The 19287-nt window shown below is 39.1% G+C and overlaps 1 protein-coding gene across 2 annotated transcripts in view; it reads left to right on the top strand.

The window, feature by feature from the left end:
- LOC133656232 (calcium/calmodulin-dependent protein kinase type II subunit gamma-like) overlaps positions 1-19287 on the top strand; it is a 252554-nt gene that overhangs the window by 115698 nt on the left and 117569 nt on the right. Inside the window, exons 14-15 of one of the 2 annotated variants that reach the window (XM_062057166.1) lie at positions 7069-7109; positions 12876-12959. In XM_062057166.1, coding sequence (XP_061913150.1) covers positions 7069-7109; positions 12876-12959 — 125 coding nt within the window. The remainder of the gene's footprint in view (positions 1-7068; positions 7110-12875; positions 12960-19287) is intronic. The other variant, XM_062057167.1, reaches the window with a different exon arrangement.

Below are 19287 nucleotides of genomic sequence, written 5' to 3'. Positions count from 1 at the left end.
ATCGACGATAAAGTTCGCAACTTTTGGTCGCTGATAAAAAAAAAGCCTTGCCTGTACCGGAAGTAGCGTGACGTCACAGGTTGAAAGGCTCCTCACATTTCCCCATTGTTTACACCAGCAGCGAGAGCGATTCGGACCGAGAAAGCGACGATTACCCCATTAATTTGAGCCAGGATGAAAGATTCGTGGATGAGGAACGTGAGAGTGAAGGACTAGAGTGCAGTGCAGGACGTATCTTTTTTTTCGCTCTGACCGTAACTTAGGTACAAGCTGGCTCATTGGATTCCACACTCTTCTTTTTCTATTGTGGATCACTGATTTGTATTTTAAACCACCTCGGATACTATATCCTCTTGAAAATGAGAGTCGAGAATGCGAAATGGACATTCACAGTGACTTTTATCTCCACGACAATACATCGGCGACGCACTTTAGCTACGGAGCTAACGTGATAGCATCGGGCTTAACTGCAGATAGAAACAAAAGAAATAAGACCCTGATTGAAAGGATAGTCAGAAAATCAACAATACTATTAAACCATGGACATGTAAATACACGGTTAATGCTTTCCAGCCTGGCGAAGCTTAACAATGCTGTTGCTAACGACGCCATTGAAGCTAACTTAGCTACGGGACCTCACAGAGCTATGCTAAAAACATTAGCTATCCACCCACGCCAGCCAGCCCTCATCTGCTCATCAACACCCGTGCTCACCTGCGTTCCAGCGATCGACGTAGCGACGAAGGACTTCACCCGATCATCGATGCGGCTAGCGTCGGATAGCGCGTCTGCTATCCAACTCAAAGTCCTCCTGGTTGTGTTGCTGCAGCCAGCCGCTAATACACCGCTCCCGCCTACAACTTTCTTCTTTGCAGTCTTCATTGTTCATTAAACAAATTGCAAAAGATTCACCAACACAGATGTCCAGAATACTGTGGAATTTTGCGATGAAAACCGAGCTTTTTGTATTGGATACAATGTGTCCGAATACTCCCGTTTCAACCATTGACGTCACGCGCATACGTCATCATACATAGACGTTTTCAACCGGAAGTTTAAAATTGCACTTTATAAGTTAACCCGGCCGTATTGGCATGTGTTGCAATGTTAAGATTTCATCATTGATATATAAACTGCGTGTTCGGTAGTAGTGGCTTTCAGTAGGCCTTTAAGAATATACTCTATTTAAAATGAATAAGTCTCACTTTGCTGTTAATTGGGCCCGACCAATTAACGAGGGTTTGCTCTACCCTGCATTGGCAAGGAAACATTCTCATATCCCACGAAAAATAGAAATGCATTCATTTGACCTGGGTACAGGTTGGATATTATTTTGAGACCGCCTCACAGGTGTAAAAAGAAGCGAAACAGCGTTGGTAGCAAAAAACCATTGATTGCAGATTAATTTGAAAAGAGACTGCTTGTGAGAGACGAGAGGCGAGTCTTTTCACTTAAAGCCAAAGTATGTCGGACATGCTCTCTTTTTTTCGCATCGGTCGGAGCAGAAAAGTAAAAGTAACGCTTTTCAAATTCCCAGTAAGTTTCGTTTTTATTCAGGCGGCATAAAAAAGATGTCAAGTTAGACTTCTTTACAACAACAACAAAAAAAACCTCCCACGTTGTACGACTACCAAGGTGTTCGACCTTTCGCGGTTCCCCCGTATCTCCTCCGACGTTCTCAGAATTGAAGATGTTCTCTCTCTGATCCATCCCTTCATCCAGCGGAGGTGCAGCCATCTTTAACTCTGGCTCTTCTCCTTGATTTCCTGGGAGCGTGTTGGATGCTGCATGGCGGGATTGAGATTTTTGGGGGGAAAAACGATCACAAAACAGGACTTTGCACTTATGATTGTGAACTCTGTACCCCTTATCTTTGTTCTCCTGTGTCCAAACCTTCCCTCTCCTTCCCTTTCCCTTTTACTATTGGAAGGTAAGAAACACAAGATATGATTGAGTGTGTGCACGTGTGTCATAAGATTAACAGGGGAACTGCACTTTTTGTAGAAACTGGCCTATTATTCACCATCTCCATGTAAGACAAGAACACGCGTTTCTTTTTTTTTTTTTTTATGCATTCTAAATTGTAAAGAAACTTTAGCAAAAATCAGCTAACAATGGAGTCAATGGAAGCCGCGGTATTCCGCCTATACGGCGCTCTAAAAAACCTTGAAACACCTCCGTAAACATTGTATATACAGTACAGGCTGTAAGTGTATATGTAGTGTAGTAACAGGCACATTTGTAAAAAAAAAAAGATACATATTTTTACTAGAGATGTCTAGTAAAAATAAATGCTTTAAAATGTAACATCGGAAATTATCGGTATCGGTTTCAAAATTATCGGTATCGGTTTCAAAAAGTAAAATGTATGACTTTCTAAAACGGCGCTGTGTACACGGACGTAGGGAGAAGTACAGAGCGCCAATAAACCTTAAAAGGCACTGCAGTGCCGGCCCAGTCACATAATATCTACGGCTTTTCACACACAAAGTGAATGCAAGGCATACTTGGTCAACAGCCATACAGGTCACACTGAGGGTAGCCGTATAAACAACTTTAACACTGTTACAAACATGCGCCACACTGTGAACCCACACCAAACAAGAATGACAAACACATTTCGGGAGAGTATCCGCACCGTAACACAACATAAACACAACAGAACAAATACCCAGAACCCCTTGCAGCACTAACTCTTCCGGGACGCTACAATATACACCCCCCGCTACCCTTTACCAAAACCCCGCCCCCCTCCCCCCAACCCCGCCCACCTCAACCTCCTCAAATTCCAAGCTGCTGTTTTGAGGCATGTTAAAAAAAAAATAATGCACTTTGTGACATTGACAAGCTTTATTTTGTCCATTCTTAACATGTACAAGACACATAAGAGCCGAAATGACATTTTCGGCACAATCCCGCTAAGAGCAGACATACGTCACAGGGGGACAAAACGGGACCGCCAACGGATCAGCCACTTACAGCGCTCCTTAAAAAAGTGGGGAAAAGGTGACATTGGGAAAGGGGGAAGAGTAAAAAAATAATATCAGTCTGAGGCTGGACTCTCAGGAGTGATCCAGACTGAGTCTGAGGAAAAAACCTCACATAGCATGGCACACATAAACATGGTACATGTAATCACAACAACTCGCAACAGAGGAAGGGGGAGTTGGGACCCTGGAGGCCGGCTGCCGCTATTAAAGCGCTACTCAGCCCCAACAACCCCGGAGGAATTAAGCAGTGGTGAAGGCGTTGATTTGGGGAGTGGCGTGTGCGTGCATGTATGCCCAATTAACTTGGGTGAGATGTTGAAATTGTCTTTGTGGACTGAGGCCGATCTCAAAAGTTCGACCCAGGTGCATCTTTGAGGAGTCCTCGGGGGAGTTCTTCAGAACAGCCTTTCCTGATAGTATCAAGGCCATTCGAGGGAGTCAAATCGTAGATTAAGATGTTTTTCTTCGAGCAGTCAAAACAATGACATTCCTGCTCTGTGTCCGTGTGCTGGCTCTCACTATTCCAATTTAATTATTCTTTCTCTGACTTCAATAATAAATATGGCAGTGCCAAGTTGGCATTTTTTTCCCCATAACTTGAGTTGATTTATTTTGGAAAACCTTGTTACATTGTTTAATGCATCCAGCGGTGCATCACATCAAAATTAGGCATAATAATGTGTTAATTCCACGACGGTTGATATCGGAATCGGTAATTAAGAGTTGGACAATATCGGATATCGGCAAAAAAGCCATTATCGGACATCTCTACTATCTATCTTAAAGGCCTACTGAAATGAATTTTTTTTTATTTAAACGGGGATAGCAGATCTATTCTATGTGTCATACTTGATCATTTCGCGATATTGCCATATTTTTGCTGAAAGGATTTAGTATAAAACGACGATAAAGATTGCAACTTTTGGTATATGATAAAAAAAAGGCTTGCCCCTACCGGAAGTAGCGTGACGTTGTCAGTTGAACATATACGCAAAGTTCCCTATTGTTTACAATGATGGCCGCATGAAGTGAGAGAGATTCGGACCGAGAAAGCGACAATTTCCCCATTAATTTGAGCGGGGATGAAAGATTTGTGGATGAGGAAAATGCAAGTGAAGGACTAGTGGGGAGTGGAAGCGATTCAGATAGGGAAGATGCTGTGAGAGCCGGGGGTGACCTGATATTCAGCTGGGAATGACTACAACAGTAAATAAACACAAGACATATATATACTCTATTAGCCACAACACAACCAGGCTCATATTTAATATGCCACAAATTAATCCTGCATAAAAACACCTAGGTGTTTGTTATGCTAGCTCCTAGCTCAGGGGTGGGCAATTAATTTTTACCGGGGGCCGCATGAGCTACCCGAGCACTGCTGGAGGGCCACATCGACAATATTTCAATTAAATTTTGCTCAATAATATTTTTGATATATACCGTAAGATAAATAATGATAATAATAATAATAATAATAATTAATAATAATAGTAATACTTCAACATAGTGTGTGTAACAGCATTCCATGACTAATATAAATAAATTAACATTAATAATAAATGACAGTAAAATAAGCACACGTATGACTGAGGAGTCATAGTGTAACTTTGTGTGGTGTTTGAGTTGTCCGACTTTTTGTGTGGCCATAAACGCACCAGTGGTTTAGTGCTATGCGTGTTGGTGACAGATGACAAGTTGGTTTTGGCCTGGTTTGTACGGCAGAAAATGACTAGTTTTTCGAGATAGAATTGTTTTACTCATGTTTTTGGTGTGGTTATGTCCGAATATAAACAGTTTTGCTCAATAAAGTGATCGATATAATTCCTGTCCTCGAAGCATCTCGATAGACGTTACAATAATTGAACGGTGTTCAATTGAACGGTGTTGACGAACACCGTTAGGGCCGCTTGTTGTCACTGTCACTCAAAGTTGCATTGCATAATTACATAGAATAAATATGTTTATTTTGTTTATAATTCAGATGGGATTTGATTTGGTGCGCGGCATATATTTGCTGCGCGCAGCAGACGCTTGAGCAGTGCGCATTTGCGCAGGCACGCACCTTAGAGGGAACGTTGCTTGGCAGTCCATGTCTTGTTGAAAACACGCCATTCCTCATCAACTTTTCTCTTTTTAGCGTCTCGGGTGTAAACCGTGCATCACTTGTCGCTGCATGTGCACCTTCACTCGCAGGTTACACACGGACACACGCCCATAAATAATACTTTTCAAAATAAAAGCAGCACAGTTGTATTGCGCGCACGACATAGATGTTTTTTCAACTTTATTTTGTAATTTGTGATTGCAGCTGTTCACATTCACACACAATCACGCACACGCATACGTCCACACGGAAGTAATACAAATAACGATTTTCAAAACAAAAGCAGCACCGTTGTATTGCACACTCGACATAGATACTTTTTAAAATGTATTTTGTAATTTATAATTGGCCTCACGCGGGCCGGACAGGGACGTACAAAGGGCCGGATGCGGCCCGCGGGCCGCAGAATGCCCAAGTCTGTCCTAGCTCCTAGCTACTAGCTCGAGCTAGTTATAGCTCGAGCGGGTTATATGGACGGGATCCCGTATATATAACCCGCCAATACAATTCAAACACCTGCACAACACACACACTCACTCAGCCCAAAGGACCGTTCACCTAACCCAAGGTTCATAAAGCTTATATATTTAACCAAAGTTACGTACGTGACACGCACGTACGGGCAAGCGATCAAATGTTTGGAAGCGCGCGGGTGGGACCTGATATTCAGCTGGGAATGACTACAACAGTAAATAAACACAAGACATGTATATACTCTATTAGCCACAACACAACCAGGCTTATATTTAATATGCCACAAATGAATCCCGGTGTTTGTTATGCTAGCTCCTAGCTACTAGCTTGAGCTAGTTATAGCAAGCGATCAAATGTTTGGAAGCGCAGCTACATACTCACGGTATCGCGTCTGTGTATCCAAATCAAAGTCCTCCTGGTTAGAGTCTCCGTTGTCCGAGTTCTTCGATCTTGACTGCATCTTTCGGGAATGTAAACAAACACCGGCTGTGTTGTGTTGCTGACTTCCCTCGCAAAATATCCGCTTCGCACCGACAACTTTCTTCTTTGCTTGCTCAGCTTCTTTCTCCATAATGCAATGAATGTCCAGAATACTGTGGAGTAATGAGATGAAAACAGAGCTATTTCGTATTGGCTTCAATGGGGAAGCCATACCTCTGTTAAACTGGCTACGTCATCATACCGAGACGTTTTCAAGCGGAAGTGTGGCGGGAAATTTAAAAATTGCACTTTATAAGTTAACCCGGCCGTATTGGCATGTGTTGCAATGTTAAGATATCATCATTGATGTATAAACTATCAGACTGCGTGGTCGGTAGTAGTGGCTTTCAGTAGGCCTTTAACTTTCACCAACTCTGAGGCGAAGCAGCAGCAGTCGGTCACCGGCTCAATACAAAATATTGTTTGAGTTAGCGCTTATGTTAGCAATATGGCTAATACTTGGTAAACATTCAGGTCAGGAGATATAAATGGAGTATTGTTGGTGGTTTATGCACACGTTTATTTACTATTTAGAATGCACAAAAAAAAGAGAACCGTGTTCTTGTCTTACAAGAGGGATTATGAATGATAGGCAAAATTAAAACAATAATTGCAGTTCCCCTTTTAAGGGTTGTGTCAAAAGTGTTTAAGGCCCTTTAAGGGAAATCAATGAGAGACATTAAGCTGTAGCTCCTCTGCCGGGGGTCTTCTGGACAGGAAATGTATTCCGGAAGTTTACCTCGCTCTCGGGTTTCTTCGACTATCCCCATGTGACAATGAATGGATTATGACGGGAACGCGTACGAGCACGGGAGGAACCGGCCAACAAACCCGCTGAGTGTCTGTTCTACTCCAATATGTGACGCCTTTTTTCATCCAAATCTTTGCTGCATTTGCACTTTTAAATACCCAGCAGTCCATTTAGCCTTTCAAAAGTGAAACTCAGTTTTCTGCCCATTTTCTCTCCCTTTTCTATCCTCCTCTTTTCCACCTCTCTCTCTCTCCCTCTTTTCACAGCATGCAAAAGTTTACTCAACAAGAAATCCGACTCTGCTAAGGTAAGGTGTGGTCTCATGTTTTTATCAATTTTTCTTTTTTTTTCTTTTTTGGCTCAGGTGGACTTTTTCTAGAAGGTTTTCTGCATCGGATTAATTTAATTTCCATCCCTTCAATGCAGTGGTGTCCAAAGTTTCCTTTAAATGCCACAAACATGTGGGGGCCATTATAGTTATTCGAAATAAAGTCAATCTAACCTGGATATGATAATGATGAGTTATAGATAAAACAGCCATTATTGCAGGTCTACTGTATATTGATGAACACTAAAGACATTTATTAAACAAGACAAGAGGCAAAGAATTAAACGGAGACAGAATTCAATTTGGACTCAATTGAGGAGACACGCCTGGACACACTGTACCCTTGTACAGTACCTCAGCACGCTCTGCATCAGTGGCCTAGTGGTTAGAGTGTCCGCCCTGAGATCGGTAGGTTCTGAGTTCAAACCCCGGCCGAGTCATACCAAAGACTATAAAAATGGGACCCATTACCTCCCTGCTTGGCACTCAGCATCAAGGGTTGGAATTGGGGGTTAAATCACCAAAAATGATTCCCGGGCGCGGCACCGCTGCTGCCCACTGCTCCCCAATGCTCCCCTCACCTCCCAGGGGGTGATCAAGGGGATGGGTCAAATGCAGAGGACAAAATTTCACCACACCTAGTGTGTGTGTGACAATCATTGGTACTTTAACTTTAACTTTAACAGAAGATTGCACTCCTTCTTTATTTGACTTTCTCCCCCCACCTGACCACAGCTGCTTCCAGAGGGAAGTGGGTCGTAAACAGCCTTGCCTTTGGTTACCGAACAGTTCAAAAGTAGAGGTCGTAAAATAGTTCAAAAAGAGTTTGTAAAATACTTCAAAAAGAGTTCGTCTGGAAATTGGGCAGATCCTGCCATCTCTCCGCTTTGAAGTCCCAGTGGAGTTTTACCAGCCTTCTTGGTACGTTTCAAAGACAGCCTTTTGCCTTCTTTTTGTAAAAATTTAGAAACAATTATTCTAACAATTAGTGTTATCAACTTTGTCTTTCCTTTTTGTTCTTTTCTCTGATTTCACCGTTCTTTTTGTACTTGTAGTTGTCTTGTTGAGCTGTGTTTTTCTAGTTTGATTGTAATTTAGAACATGTAAAGGGCCAATAAACGAGCTGTTTTGTATTTGCATGATAGCTTCTTCAACTTATAACATCTTGTTCCCTTTTTTAACATTTTTGTTTGCCGTGGCCCTCATTCCAATACTTGCCGATCAGATACAGGTAGGGATGGGTACCGAATTATGTACTTTTATTGCCACTAGAGATGTCCGATAATATCGGCCTGCCAATATTATCGGCCGATAAATGCTTTAAAATGTAATATCGGAAATTATCGGCATCGGTTTCAACCTTCCGACTCCCCGAATTTCAGTGCCCCTCCCGAAAATCTCCCGGGGCAAACATTCTACCGATTTCCACCCGGACAACATTATTTAGCATCCTCTACAACCTGTCGTCACGTCCTACTTTTCCTCCATACAAACAGCGTGCCGGCCCAGTCACATAATGTATGCGGCTTTCACACACACATATGTGAATGCAAGGCATACTTGATCAACAGCCATACAGGTCACACTGAGGATGACCATATAAACAACTTTAACACTGTTACAAATATGCGCCACACTGTGAACCCACACCAAACAAGAATGACAAACACATTTAGGGAGAACATCCGCACCGTAACACAACAGAACAAATACCCAGAACCCCTTGCAGCACTAGCTCTTCTGGGACGCTACAATATACACCCCCGCTACCATACCGCTTTCTCTAAATTTGGCCCCCCCCGAGTCAAAATAATTGCCCAGGCCTGGTCTATACAATACTGCCATGTAATGTCTTGGAAGTGCAACTGCGTTGCAAATGAGACTCAAATGTTATAAGAAAGCTACAGTTAGCTCATTTTTAAAATGGTACATTAAAAGTATATTTTGTCATCAATTAACATTTATTAACACACAAAAGTACCGAAAATTGGTACCGTTGAGTATGAACACTGCAAAAAGTCAGTGTTCAAAAACATGAAAAAAATAAAATAAAATTAGAGAGAATATACTTATTTTAAGGTATTTTTGGGTTCATTGAGGTTAGCTAATTTTACTGGACACTTAGGACTAACACTAGGCAAAAGTATTGGGACACTTAGGACTTACACTAGGCAAAAGTATTGGGACACTTAGGACTAACACTGGACAAAAGTATTGGGACACTTAGGACCAACATCAGGCAAAAGTATTGGGACACTTAGGACTAACATTAGGCAAAAGTATTGGGACACTTAGGACTAACACTGGACAAAAGTATTGGGACACTTAGGACTAACAGCAGACAAAAATATTGGGACACTTAGGACTAACACTGGACAAAAGTGTTGGGACACTTAGGACTAACATTAGGCAAAAGTATTGGGACACTTAGGACTAACACTGGACAAAATATTGGGACACTTAGGACTAACACTGGACAAAAGTATTGGGACACTTAGGACTAACACTGGACAAAAGTATTGGGACACTTAGGACTAACAGTAGACAAAAATATTGGGACACTTAGGACTAACACTGGACAAAAGTATTGGGACACTTAGGACTAACACTGGACAAAAATATTGGGACACTTAGGACTAACACTGGACAAAAGTATTGGGACACTTAGGACTAACATTAGGCAAAAGTATTGGGACACTTAGGACTAACACTGGACAAAAGTATTGGGACACTTAGGACTAACATTAGGCAAAAGTATTGGGACACTTAGGACTAACACTGGACAAAAGTATTGGGACACTTAGAACTAATACTGGACAAAAGTATTGGGACACTTGGGACTAACAGTAGACAAAAGTATTGGGACACTTAGGACTAACACTGGACAAAAGTATTGGGACACTTAGGACTAACAGTAGAAAAAAATATTGGGACACTTAGGACTAACAGCAGACAAAAATATTGGGACACTTAGGACTAACACTGGACAAAAGTGTTGGGACACTTAGGACTAACATTAGGCAAAAGTATTGGGACACTTAGGACTAACACTGGACAAAAGTATTGGGACACTTAGGACTAACAGTAGACAAAAATATTGGGACACTTAGGACTAACACTGGACAAAAGTATTGGGACACTTAGGACTAACATTAGGCAAAAGTATTGGGACACTTAGGACTAACACTGGACAAAAGTATTGGGACACTTAGGACTAACAGTAGAAAAAAATATTGGGACACTTAGGACTAACACTGGACAAAAGTATTGGGACACTTAGGACTAACACTGGACAAAAGTATTGGGACACTTAGGACTAACAGTAGGCAAAAGTATTGGGACACTTAGGACTAACATTAGGCAAAAGTATTGGGACACTTAGGACTAACATTAGGCAAAAGTATTGGGACACTTAGGACTAACACTAGGCAAAAGTATTGGGACACTTTGGACTAACACGAGACAAAAGTATTGGGACACTTAGGACTAACACTGGACAAAAGTATTGGGACACTTAGGACTAACATTAGGCAAAAGTATTGGGACACTTAGGACTAACACTGGACAAAAGTATTGGGACACTTAGGACTAACATTAGACAAAAGTATTGGGACACTTAGGACTAACATTAGACAAAAGTATTGGGACACTTAGGACTAACACTAGGCAAAAGTATTGGGACACTTAGGACTAACATTAGGCAAAAGTATTTGGACACTTAGGACTAACACTGGACAAAAGTATTGGGACACTTAGGACTAACACTGGACAAAAGTATTGGGACACTTAGGACTAACACTAGACAAAAATATTGGGACACTCAGGACTAACACTGGACAAAAGTATTGGGACACTTAGGACTAACACTGGACAAAAGTATTGGGACACTTAAGACTAACAGTAGACAAAAATATTGGGACACTTAGGACTAACACTGGACAAAAGTATTGGGACACTTAGGACTAACACTAGACAAAAGTATTGGGACACTTAGGACTAACACTAGACAAAAGTATTGGGACACTTAGGACTTACACTAGGCAAAAGTATTGGGACACTTAGGACTAACACTGGACAAAAGTATTGGGACACTTAGGACTAACAGTAGACAAAAATATTGGGACACTTAGGACTAACACTGGACAAAAGTATTGGGACACTTAGGACTAACAATAGACAAAAGTATTGGGACACTTAGGACTAACAGTAGACAAAAATATTGGGACACTTAGGACTAACACTAGGCAAAAGTATTGGGACACTTAGGACTAACACTGGACAAAAGTATTGGGACACTTAGGACTTACACTAGGCAAACGTATTGGGACACTTAGGACTAACAGTAGACAAAAATATTGGGACACTTAGGACTAACACTGGACAAAAGTATTGGGACACTTAAGACTAACATTAGGCAAAAGTATTGGGACACTTAGGACTAACACTGGACAAAAGTATTGGGACACTTAGGACTAACAATAGACAAAAGTATTTGGACACTTAGGACTAACACCAGCAAAAGTATTGGGACACTTAGGACTAACACTAGACAAAAGTATTGGGACACTTAGGACTAACACTAGACAAAAGTATTTGGACACTTAGGACTAACACTAGACAAAAGTATTTGGACACTTAGGACTAATAGTAGACAAAAGTATTGGACACTTAGGACTAACACTAGACAAAAGTATTTGGACACTTAGGACTAACACTAGACAAAAGTATTTGGACACTTAGGACTAATAGTAGACAAAAGTATTGGACACTTAGGACTAACACTAGAAAAAGTATTTGGACACTTAGGACTAACACTAGACAAAAGTATTTGGACACTTAGGACTAATAGTAGACAAAAGTATTGGACACTTAGGACTAACACTAGACAAAAGTATTTGGACACTTAGGACTAATAGTAGACAAAAGTATTTGGACACTTAGGACTAACAGTAGACAAAAGTATTTGGACACTTAGGACTAATAGTAGACAAAAGTATTGGACACTTAGGACTAACACTGGACAAAAGTATTGGGACACTTAGGACTAACACTGGACAAAAGTATTGGACACTTAGGACTAACATTAGGCAAAAGTATTTGGACACTTAGGACTAACACTGGACAAAAGTATTGGGACACTTAGGACTAACACCAGCAAAAGTCGGTCTCATCCAACGCTGCTTGCAGCTTTAATTTGACTTGTTTTGGAAAGTCTTGACAAGCCAAATTTTCTTGTTCTATTGGCAGATAATTTTGCTTAGTTCAAGTAAAATACCCCTCATTTTTGTATTTTATTTTTCTTGTTTTTGAACACTGACGTTTTGCAGTGTACTCATCCCTAGATGCAGGCCATGTTCGGTTTTCTTTATGGAACAAACCCCGGGCTGCAAATGGCCCCACCCGCCCCGCTTTGGACACCACTGCCCTAATGTAACTATTAAGGATTTGATGTTGGTTTTAGTCTGAGCTTTTGCCGCTCTCTTTTTCCAAGACGCCCGCCTGTGTGCCGCTCTTAAGCGTCTTTCTCCCCTGCCTGCCTCCTCCGCCCCTGGGGTCTCTGCGCAGCTAAGTGGTGGAGGCATAGAGAGTTATTGAGGCAGTAAAAAGGATGATCTAGAGGCCATTCTGTGCCACTCACCCTCTCATTTGCCCTGTTAGCTCTCAACAGCGGCGAGCCTCATTTCCTCAAACGGCGTGCGATGCTAATCTGTGTGTGTTCACTGAGTGTTTGCGTTCTCGTCCCAGCCTTCCACCAACAACAGTAAGAACAGTATAGTGAGCGCCATCAATGCCCTGAAAGACAACAACATGGCGACCAACTCCCAGATGGTACAGTAGGCCGCCGCAGTGTCGGTCACTTTAACGCTCCCTGGTAGTTGTATGTCGTCATTGTCGCTGCTTGTTGCTCCTTCGTCAACCTACCTACCCTCGCGAGGTGCACATGTCGTCTTGGATTCTCAAGGTTGGTCTATCCCAAACCCCCGATTGACTAATTGATACGCGTCTCACCACGCCTTCCCCCGTACCATTTTGGAACCGCCATCGAGCGCCAGGACGCACATGTCCACCTCGTTTTAGAAGGAGCATGATCTCTGAAGTGTCAGCACAGAACTGTAGAGCCCGTACCTATTCCTAGTCTAGGACTTTAGCCCCATCTGTCTTGTAAATGCTCTTTGTTGTCGGGGCAAATTCGAGAGAGGCCATTTCCTAAATGTGACAACTCTTTTGACGTTAATAACACATGAACAAGTATGTTGCGCAACAGCTGGACAGATGTTGCATCTGCGGTAAAGAGTAAAACTGCTCAGTCAGCATTAATAGCGCTGAGTAAACATCAGTACGCCAGGTGGCTGAGTCGCTACATTTTAGAGCGCATACAGAGCTGTTTAATGCTGACCACTGGTATTTTTTGGGGGTACCGCTTCTTATTTGGGTCGTTAAGATTCCGGAATAAAATGATAGGACTATCCATATACAGTACAGGCCAAAAGTTTGGACACACCTTCTCATTTCAATGCCTTTTTTAAAATTTGCATTACTATTTACATTGTAGATTGTCACTGAAGGCATCAAAACTATGACACCCGTGAAGTGAAAACCATTGTTTTTTTAAATGTATTTTACAATGTACTGCTTTTATATTTCCTGTATTTTATACTATTATTACTTTGAACTGTTTTATATTTAAAAAATGTTATCCTGTAAAGCAGGGGTCCCCAAACTTTGGCCCGCGGGCCGGATACGGCCCCCCAGCGTCCAAAATCCGGCCCGCGGGGAGTCCCAAGTAAAAAAAAGTTTTAAAAAAAATTTTTTTTTTTTTTTGTATTGTTTTTTGTTTTTTGTCCTTACTAGTCCATTTTCTACCGACTCCTAGCCACTCAAGCAAATCATAGTCTAAAAATGCATTTTACCATCGATAACGTGACATGCAGCAAGTGCGCTCTTTAAGTCAATTAGTGCGCAAGGATATATATATATATGTATATATGTATATATATATATATATATGTGTATATATATATATATATATATATGTATATATATATATATATATGTATATATATATGTGTATATATATATATATATGTATATATATATATATATGTATATATATATATATATATATATATATATATATATATATATATATATATATATATATATATATGTATATATATGTATGTATATGTATATATATATATATATATATACAGTCAAGAAAATAAGTATTTGAACACCCTGCTATTTTGCAAGTTCTACCACTTAGTAATCATGGAGGGGTCTAAAATTTTCACGGTAGGTGCATGTCCACTGTATGAGAGATAACCTAAAAAGAAAATTCCAGAAATCACAATCTATGATTTTTTAACAATTTATTTGTGTGATACAGCTGAAAATAAGTATTTGAACACCTGTCTATCAGCTAGAATTCTGACCCTCAAAGACCTGTTAGTCCGCCTTTAAAAGTCCTCCTCCACTCCACTGTATTATCCTGAATCAGATGCACTTGTGTGAGGTCGTTAGCTGCATAAAGACACCTGTCCACCCCATACAATCAGTAAGAGCCAAACATTCAGCATGGCTAAGAGCAAAGAACTGTCCAAAGACACCAGAGACAAAATGGTACAACTCCACAAGGATGGAAAGGGCTACGGAGAAATTGCCAAGCAGCTTGGTGAAAAAAGGTCCACTGTTGGAGCAATCATTAGAAAATGGAAGAAGCTAAATATGACGGTCAGTGTCAATCGGAGTGGAGCCCCATGCAAGATATCACCTGGTGGGGTCTCAATGATGCTAAGAAAGGTGAGGAATCAGCCCAGGACTACACGGCAGGACTTGGTCAATGACCTGAAAAGAGCTGGGACCACTGTTTCCATGGTCACTGTTGGTAATACACTAAGACGTCATGGTTTGAAATCATGCATGGCACGGAAGGTTCCCCTGCTTAAACCAGCACATGTTAAGGCCCCTCTTAAGTTTGCCAATGACCATTTGGATGATCCAAAGGAGTGATGGGAGAAAGTTTTGTGGACAGATGAGACCAAAATTGACCTTTTTGGTCATAATTCCACTATGCGTGTTTGGAGGAAGAAGAATGATGCGTACCATCCCAAGAACACCATCCCTACTGTGAAGCATGGGGGTGGTAGCATCATGCTTTGGGGGTGTTTTTCTGCTCATGGGACAGGAAGACTGTACTGTATTAAGGAGAGGATGACTGCAGCCATGTATTGTGAGATTTTGGCCAAAAACCTCCATCCCTCAGTCAGATCATTGAAGATGAGTCGTGGCTGGATCTTCCAACATGACAATGACCCAAAGCACACAGCCAGGAAAACCAAGAAGTGGGTTCGTAAGAACCATATCAAGGTTCTGGAGTGGCTTAGCCAGTCTCCAGACCTAAATCCAATTGAAAATCTTTGGAGGGAGCTGAAAGTCTGTGTTACTCAGCGACAGCCCAGAAACCTGACTGATCTAGAGAAGATCTGTGTGGAGGAGTGGGTGAAAATCCCTCCTTCAGTCTGTGCAAACCTGGTGAAGAACTATAGGAAAAGTTTGACCTCTGTAATTGCAAACAAAGGCTACTCTACCAAATGTTAATGTTGGTGTTCAAATACTTATTTTCAGCTTTATCACACAAATAAATTGTTAAAAAATCATAGATTGTGATTTCTGGATTTTTCGTTTTAGGTTATCTCTCATACAATGGACATGCACATACCATGAAAATTTCAGACCCCTCCATGATTTTTAAGTGGGAGAACTTGCAAAATAGCAGGGTGTTCAAATACTTATTTTCTTGACTGTATATATATGTATATATATATATATATATATATATGTATATATATATATATATATATATATATATATATGTATGTATATGTATATATATATATATATATATATGTATGTATATGTATATATATATATATATATATATATATATATATATATATATATATGTATGTATATGTATATGTATGTATATGTATATATATATGTATATATATATATATATATATGTATATATATATATATACGTATATGTATATATATACGTATATGTATATATATATATACATATATGTATATATATACATATATGTATATACATATATGTATATACATATATGTATATACATATATATATATACATATATATGTAAATATATATGTACATATATATATATGTACATATATATATATATATGTACATGTACATATATATATATATATGTACATGTACATATATATATACATATGTACATGTACATATATATATACATATATATATGTACATATATATATATATGTACATATATATATATATATATATGTACATATATATATATATATGTGTATATGTATATGTCTATATATATATATATGACATATATATATATATATCTATATATATATCTATAGACGTGTATATATATATATATATATATATATATATATATACATATATATATAGACATATATATATATATATATATATATATATATATAGACATATATATATATATATATATATATATATATATATATATATATATATATATATATATATATATATATATATATATATATATATATATATATATATATATATATATATATATATATTAGGGCTGCAGCTAACGATTAATTTGATAATCGATTAATCTGTCGATTATTACTCAGATTAGTCGATTAATAATCGGATAAAAGAGACAAACTACATTTCTATCCTATCCAGTATTTTATTGGGAAAAAAACAGCATACTGGCACCATACTTATTTTGATTATTGTTTCTCAGCCGTTTGTAAATGTTGCAGTTTATAAATAAAGGTTTATTAAAAAAAAAAAAAAAAAATTTAATAAAAAAAAAAAAAAAATTAAAAAAACTCTGCGCATGCGTATAGCATAGATCCAACGAATCGATGACTAAATTAATTGGCAACTATTTTAATAATCGATTTAATCGATTAGTTGTTGCAGCCCTAATATATATATATATATATATATATATATATATATATATATATATATATATATATATATATATATATATATATATATATATATATATATATAGCGCGGCCCCCAGCCAAATTGTTTTACCACAATGCGGCCCCGGAGTCAAAATGTTTGGGGACCCCTGCTGTAAAGCGTATTTGAGTACTCTAAAAAGCACTATACCAAATAAAATGTATTATTATTATTTCAGGTGACTACCTCTTGAAGCTCATGGAGAGAATGCCTAGAGTGCAAAAGCGGTAATCAGAGCAAAGGGTGGCTATTTTGAAGAAACTACAATATAAAACATGTTTTCAGTTATTCCACCTTTTTTCTGTTAAGTACATAACACCACGTGTGTTCATTCATAGTTTTGATGTGACAATCTACAATGTAAATAGTCATGAAAAAAACTCTTTATTTACACCAAATAACATATAGTACTGATGAGCGGTATCGATCAAATCCTAACGACATACATCCCTACTGACCACTCATCATATTCCAAATGCCTCTACTGCCATCTTATGGAGTTAATAACAAATAATGTAGGAAGTTGCCCACAGCCGCAGATGTTGTTTACGACCCAGTGCTCATTAGAGATCATGCACCCAGCAGCGATAGGAGAGTCTGCGGTTATTTGGAGGTTTTGCATTGGTTTTTTTCCCCCCGACTACCAGTCCGTTTTCTGCCATCGTATTCCACATTTCTGTGCTCACCAAGCATTCCTTCCCCCAGTAACAACCCCACTTAACCTGACCGCTGTGTTCTTGTGCTGTAAAAGCATGTTTTATTTGATTTTTTTAAATGTTTTTTGGGGGGTTGGGGGACAACTCGCTGGCATTGCATCTTACATAACGCCAATCTGGTGTGGTGACTTTTCGACTGGAGGCGGGTGGGATGAGTCGGACGAGGTGACGTGTGTCAAAGAGGACGACCGTGACTTGAGGCCGGAGAGACCGCATGGATGCGGTTAACGTCAAAGCCAGCTTTCCACCAAGCAGTCTAGCTTAGCCCCCGTCTGACTTGAGATTTGCGGGGTTCAAAATACCTGCGTCGAGTACATCAAATAACTTGGTAAGCTGCCAATTATGCACAGATATTTGACTCAATTGGGCAAGGTTAATCAATAAATCCGGTGTTTGTTGGGGGGAAGAAAAAAAAATAAGTGTAGTATTCTATTTGCTTTCTAGTACTTTATAAAACTCCTGCTCTACATTATAATCCTACCTGGATAGCCATTGTGGAGGACTGCTTTGGGTCAAGGTTTACATATAAAGCTCCTCTAGAAACAATACACAATAATAATGGGAGACCGGGTTTTCTGCTCCGCCGCTCCCAGTCTGTGGAACGCTCTCCCTGACCACCTGAGGGCACCCCAGACTGTGGATGCTTTTAAAAAAAGGCTTAAAAACCCTTCTTTTTAAAAAAGCCTTTTTTAGATATATGCATACTAGTTTTAGCTATTAGGCTGTTCTAGTTTTTTATTTTATTTTTTTTAGATATATGCATACTAGTTCTAGCTATTAGGCTGTTCTAGTTTTTTATTTTTTTTATTTTTTATTTTTTTTAATACACTTTGAGATTGTTTACTCAATGTAAAGTGCTTTTTACAAATAAAATCTATTATTATTATTATTATTATTATTATTATAATAATACAATTCCAACACCAAATGCCCAGCAACATTCGGAATAGCAGTCAAATGAATGATATCAACAACAGTATCAATATTGATGTGAGTTCCAACGTGGCAGTGATTAGAAATCCCTCGTTGACATTATCATCGCAGCCATTTATAAAAAAAATAAAATAAAAACATTTAGAAAATGAACAATAGTGTCACGGTGGCTTACACTTGCATCGCATCTCATAAGCTTGACAACACACTGTGTCCAATGTTTTCCACAAAGATAAAATAAGTCATATTTTAGGTTCATTTAATAGTTAAAAACAAATGTAAATAATGGATCCCATATTCCAATATATGACTCATTATCTAACCTAAATGCAGTTTTTTTCTACTGATATCATCTCCATAGCTTGTCAGTATGAGTTGGACTATCATCTATCCATTTTTTTTAATATTACCCTTTTTGTTACGATGCATGGTCACAGCTATTTATTGGTTTTGGCGTTGTGAGCTCGCC

This window comes from Entelurus aequoreus, linkage group LG08 (assembly GCF_033978785.1).
Source record: "Entelurus aequoreus isolate RoL-2023_Sb linkage group LG08, RoL_Eaeq_v1.1, whole genome shotgun sequence".
NCBI classification, from domain to species: Eukaryota; Metazoa; Chordata; class Actinopteri; order Syngnathiformes; family Syngnathidae; genus Entelurus; species Entelurus aequoreus.
This window is presented reverse-complemented; position numbering and strand designations above follow the sequence as displayed.